The sequence below is a fragment of the Lissotriton vulgaris genome, chromosome 9 (assembly GCF_964263255.1).
Source record: "Lissotriton vulgaris chromosome 9, aLisVul1.2, whole genome shotgun sequence".
NCBI lineage: Eukaryota > Metazoa > Chordata > Amphibia > Caudata > Salamandridae > Lissotriton > Lissotriton vulgaris.
In genome coordinates this window covers 1,225,242,950-1,225,249,066 of record NC_141697.1, presented here as the reverse complement: position 1 = coordinate 1,225,249,066, position 6,117 = coordinate 1,225,242,950, and the positions used below count along the sequence as shown (strand labels likewise).

Here is a 6,117-nt window from a genome sequence, read left to right as displayed (position 1 = left end):
GCAATGCAGTGCAGAAAGGAATTCACATTATCAGTTCTGAAACCGCAATTGCTTGTTTTACGGTAACAGTTGCAGCACCTTTTGGCCTACCATCCGAACCTTATTGTAGACAATATTGAGGCTCACTGCAAGATGTTAAAATAGAGGAAATACATATATGAACCTATAGGGCTCCATCTGAGACCAGGAATGAACCTGCACCATGCAGCAGCATGTTACTGGCAGTTATGAACTACATGAAGAGAGGAAGGTGTCTCCTGATGATGCTCTGCAGAGGTGTCAGAAGGTCTTGGAGAAAAAGTTGGGTGCATGATCTGTAAAGTGCTGGAATTCATCTGTTCCTGCAACAAGCACGGTGGCGGGGAAGGAGCGGGGGCGCTCGGGGTCCTGGAAACAGAGAGGAGAGAAGTGCATTAGAATGAGGGCATTCAGACGTGGGAGAATACAAGACCTTATCATAGAGGACCTACACTGGTGTCATGTAGTGAGGGAGAAAAGGGCATGATCAACCGAATCTCTAAAACGTGTACTCTACAACAATAACTAACCATAAACCTTCCCTCTCTTTCAAAACAGCCTAGGAACCAACGCTAGATAAATCCCCAAACTATCTAGCATTCAAACCTGCCTCTCTTATAGAACAACCTAACTACCCAAACTATCTAAATCCCCAAACTATTGAACCTTCAAACCTGCCTCTCTTATATAACTAATAACCAAAACTATCAAACTCCCCAAACTATTGAACCTTCAAACCTGCCTCTCTTATATAACTAATAACCAAAACTATCTAAATCCCCAAACTATTGAACCTTCAAACCTGTATATAACTAACAAACAAAACTATCAAACTCCCCATACTATTGAACCTTCAAACCTGCCTCTCTTATATAACTAACTACCAAAACTATTTAAATCCCACAACTGACCTTCACACCTGCCTCTCTTATATAACTAACTACCAAAACTATTTAAATTCCACAACTGACCTTCACACCTGCCTCTCTTATATAACTAACAACCAAAAACTACCTAAATCCCCAAACGTTTGAACCTTCACACCTGCCTCTCTTATATAACTAACAACCAAAAACTACCTAAATCCCCAAACTATTGAACCTTCAAACATGCCTCTCTTACATAACTAACAACCAAAACTATCTAAATCCCCAAACACACATAGTTACGAGTAGAAATGCGCGCACACAAACACGTGTTCATGGATGCACAAACACACAAACACATACAGTCCACACTGTCACTCTTGTCGTCTAATAAACCCACTGACACACAACCATACTCAGACAGTCTGAAGGAGAGGATTGTACTCACCTCCACGGGGTAGGCTGTGGTGGGGACGTAGCGAATAACGAAGCCACATCTGCGTCTGTGGGACGTGTTCGGTTCACTGGCGTGGACTGTCAACCCGTCGTGGATCTGATGAGAGAAATGTAGGATATGAGCCGTGCTTATCTGCCAAAAAAGTGCTAGTGCCCAATGTGTTACTCACTGGTTCACTGCAGCTGCCACTGCCCGCGTCACTTTTTTACCTTTAAGTTTTGTCGTTTTTTTTAAAGCTATATTAAATAATTCAGTTCTCTACTAATGAACGGTGTGAGAAGTTGGCCTGATATGTAGTGTTTCCAATTCTGGAACCACTTGGTATCAGTCCAAACAAACCCCAAAGATGTCTGGTTGTAAGTCAACCTTGTTAGACAAGCTATCCTAGTGGTAGCATGGACTAAGCAGCCTTAAAGGCTTAACTTAAGAGGTCGTGTTAAGCGAGCTGTTTTACCACATACAATCCTGTAATCAAATGAAAGGACACCACACAAGTATATATTGTAAAAATATATGTATTTATTTCTAAATTACTCCCCAGTACTCTTTATGAGGAAAGGGGCACAAGCGTTAAATCAAAAGCACAGTATAACATACAAAGTTGCACAATTTTGGATGAGGGCCGGTGGCAACTCAAACCATATACTAAAAAAGTGGTATAAGAGATACCAATCGAACAGTGGTTAGGCCTAGGGCCTAGAGAATCGCTAGGAGCAGTCAAGACTAGCAATGCTGAAGTCGGGAGTAGCCCATGGAATTCGGGTGCAGCACGGAAAGTGCGGCTTGCACCAATGCAATGTCAATGGTGCGTAAAAGTTACATACAGTGAGTTAAAAGATACTTCCGCTGAACCTAGAGGGACGAAACTCAAGACACAGACCCTAGAGGTGTGTGCCAGTGTGGAAACACCGGCGTTGCAATGTTACCTCACCCACAGGCCGTGGGTGCACAGGGTCGAAGTGGCGTCGGGTTTTGACACGCAGGCTCTTGGTGCTTGGAGCTGAAGAAGCTGCAGGCGATGTGAAGCAGAAGTGTCCGGTGTGATCCAAGGGTGGATCGAAGTCGAAAAGTACCTGAAAGCAGAGGGGACAGAGTCTGGGTCACTCAGCAGTGACCAGGGTGGAACCAGGACGGAACCAGGCAATGTCGGGCGCAATCAGGTGGTTGTTGATAGGCTTCTCTCCGTTGTCACGTGGGCTCTGGGGCATCTGCGACGTCCAGGAGCAGGTCACGATCTGTCCCACGTAGGCTCTCGCCGTCAGCACCGTCGGCTTCAAGATTGCAGCAAACAGCACTTGGCAAAAGCAATCCATGCGGAACCGGGAGATTGCTTATCACTCGAACCAGGAGGGTCAGAGTGGGGGCTCCTTTTTACAGGAGCTGGTGCAGATCTGGAGCAACCAGAAAAGCGAGTCGTATTCAAGTTTTCGTTGGCACAGGGGCCACAAGCCAGCTGGCAAGTGACCGGGCCAACGCGTCAAGCCAACACAAGCAGAAGGGCCCCACGCAGCACTCGTCAAGTGTGGAGGGGGTAGCTTTGGTGCAAGTGTAGCTCGGGGTGGGGGCTTCTCAAACCTCGGTGCACAGCTTCGAGGATCACTCGTGGGCTGCACGGTCAGCGTCTCGTGGCCTTTTCAAGATGGCGGGCCCCACGCTTCCGGTCGCCTCCACTGGTCTCAGCTCTGCAGGGACTGTGGATCGGGCTGGGAGAAGGCACGCAAGCTTGATCTCGTTGATCTCTGTTGCTCGAGTTTGGGCGGGAACTGCAACAAAGCAAGGGTCGAGGGCTGGATGGTGCCTGTTTGCACAGGGTGGTCACTCCTTGACCACAAGGGAGATTCTTCAGTCTTCTATGTTGAGTAGAATGTCGAAGGGTCCAGAATTCGTTTCTTATGTTTCTTCAGGATGATCTGAGTTGCATTGGCACTGCTCCCACTCTTATTCGAATCTGGTGGGCTGGACATCCTGCTAGGTCCCCTCCTATGGGTGGGACCCAGGAAGGGGGTGGTTACACCCCTTTCCTTTGATCCAGGCCGCGCTGGGACGGGGGCTGGAAGGCCCCAGAACCGGTTTGGCCGGATTATGCAAGGGGCAGCCTTGTGCTCCCCAGGCAGTGTCTGGTTTCTTTGAAACCTCCCTACTACAATCCACTATCTCCTGTCTGGGGTGGTTTAACACCGCCCTGCGACAGGAAACCCTTTGTCCAGGCCACCATTTGCTGAGTTTCGGTCAGCAGCAGGAGGCCAGACCCGTGTCTGTGGCAGGGGCATCCATTTTGTGGATCTGAGGCTCATTTTAAATCAACCGCGTTTCAGTAAAGTAACATGTCTTATCCCTCTAGAAGGGTGGAATGCTACCCCCGTTGACAGAACTGGCGAGGGGGTAGTATTCCAATTCGTATGACACCTTACACGACATGTTTTGATAAAGCCAAACCAAAGTTGCTATATAACCGCGAGGATTATAAGGCGCTTAAGAGTATATGGTATGGCATTATCCCGGATCAGCTTAGGGAGTTGTTCCCGACAGCTGCAGACAGGCTCAGCTCATGCCAGAGCTCCATCTCACATAAAACCACGCACTCTGCCTCCAGGATTGATGAGGCCTTCCATAGGAGTGGCTCACAGGTTTATATGTGTCCAGATATAGGTTTAGATATAGGTATACTATATCTAAGCAAGGGGTGATTACACCCACTTGCCCCCAGCTGAGTGATCAGCCAGTTGTGTCAATTTAAGAACCAGCCAGGGGTGGCAAAAGCTATGCTTCAGCCCCTGGGAGGCCTTGGTGGCACCTATGCCCTGAGCACCTATAGTGCATGGTACAGGGGCTGACAAGGAGTCCATTTCCAATTGTGGTATGTACCTATAGCACATGTATTATAAATTTAGGGAGAGAACAGCAGGCTGGGGGTCTGATTAGCAGGCCCACAGCCTCAGTAAGTCGAAAACCAGTGAAGCAAAAAGCAAAAATTGGGGTGACCATAGGATAGCAGACCCTACTCTCCTACACAACCCCCCCCCCCCAAACGCAGGGACATTAAACTTAACCTTGACCAGATAAGTCTTCATGTTCTAAGTGGAAGTACCTGGAGAGACCATCTGCATTACCATGGTCAGTCCCTGGGCGGTGCTCCACTGTAAAGTCCATCCCCTGTAGGGAAATGGACCACCTGAGCAGTTTGGGATTTTCACCCTTCATCTGATTTAGCCACAAGAGGGGCTTATGGTCTGTCTGAATTAGGAAGTGAGTACCAAACAAGTATGGCCTCAACTTCTTCAGGGCCCAAACCACAGCAAAGGCCTCCCTCTCAATAGCTGACCAACGTTTCTCCCTGGGGGTCAGCCTTCTGCTAATAAAAGCAATGGGCTGGTCTTGACCATCTTGATTAAGTTGTGAAAGCACAGCTCCCACCCCCAACTCAGAAGCATCTGTCTGTACAATGAACTGTTTGGAGTAGTCAGGACTCTTCAGGATAGGTGCAGAGCACATGGCCTTCTTCAGGTCATCAAATGCCTTTTGACAGCTAACTGTCCACTGAACCTTTTTGGGCATCTTCTTGGATGTCAAGTCATTCAATGGTGTCACAATGGACCCATAGTTCTTTACAAATTTTCTGTAATACCCAGTCAGGCCCAAGAAGGCTCTGACTTGTGTCTGGGTAGTTGGAGGAGCCCAGTCATGTATGGCCTGGATCTTGCTCTCCAGTCGTTGAACTTGACCCCCACCTACTAGGTGGCCCAAGTACACAACTTTGCTCTGCCCTATCTGGCACTTAGTAGCCTTGATAGTCAGGCCTGCCTTTTGCAGGGCCTCCAGAACCTTCTTCAGGTGGATCAGGTGATCCTCCCAGGTGGAGCTAAAGACAGCAATATCATCTAGATATGCTGCACAAAAGTCATCCAACCCAGCAAGGACTTGATTCACCAACCTTTGGAAGGTGGCAGGTGCATTCTTCAAACCAAAGGGCATTACCACAAACTGATAATGCCCACTAGGGGTAGAGAATGCTGTTTTGGCTTTTGACTCTTCAGCTAGTCTGATTTGCCAGTAGCCAGCTGTCAAATCAAATGTGCTCAGAAACTTGGCAGAAGCCAATTTATCAATGAGCTCATCTGCTCTTGGAATGGGATGTGCATCTGTCCTAGTGACAGCATTGAGACCTCTGTAGTCCACACAAAACCTCATTTCTCTCTTTCCATCTTGGGTATGAGGTTTTGGCACAAGGACCACTGGGCTAGCCCATGGGCTCTCTGATGGCTCAATCACTCCAAGCTCCAACATCTTTTGCACCTCAGCCTTTATACAATCCCTGACATGGTCAGGTTGCCTGTAGATCTTAGTCTACACAGGCAGACTGTCACCAGTGTCCACCTCATGGGTGCACCAATTAGTCTGGCTGGGTGTGAGTGAAAACATATGTCTGTGGGCCTGCAACACCTGTCTGCAGTCCACCTGTTGCTGCTCAGTGAGGCTGCCTGCCAAGGCTACTCCATCAACTGAACCATCATCAGGGTTCTGGGAAAGCAGGTCTGGGAGAGGGTCACTCTCTTCCTCCTGTTCCCCATCTGTGGCCATGAGGAGACTCATGATTCAGAAAAGGGGGTGGTGATGAACAGAGTGTCTGAATTAAGCAGACCACTCTTACCCAGTCCAAAGATCAGGGCTTTATCCATCACTGTTTTTTAGCTCACTGCACCATCCCAGCTCAGAACTTGGCTATATGCAAATTAGTCTGACCCTGGCCCAGTGCATCATGGGAACAGGGCAGACCAA

At 48.3% G+C, this 6,117-nt stretch overlaps 1 protein-coding gene across 1 annotated transcript in view; it reads right to left on the bottom strand.

The window, feature by feature from the left end:
- Positions 1-279: 279 nt before the first annotated feature.
- Positions 280-6,117, bottom strand: part of LOC147693105 (phytanoyl-CoA dioxygenase domain-containing protein 1-like) — a 30,091-nt gene continuing 24,253 nt past the window's right edge. Inside the window, exons 5-6 of the mRNA XM_086936884.1 lie at positions 1,333-1,437; positions 280-387 (exon numbers count right to left, since the gene is read on the bottom strand). Of these exons, the coding sequence (XP_086793010.1) occupies positions 280-387; positions 1,333-1,437 (213 nt within the window). The remainder of the gene's footprint in view (positions 388-1,332; positions 1,438-6,117) is intronic.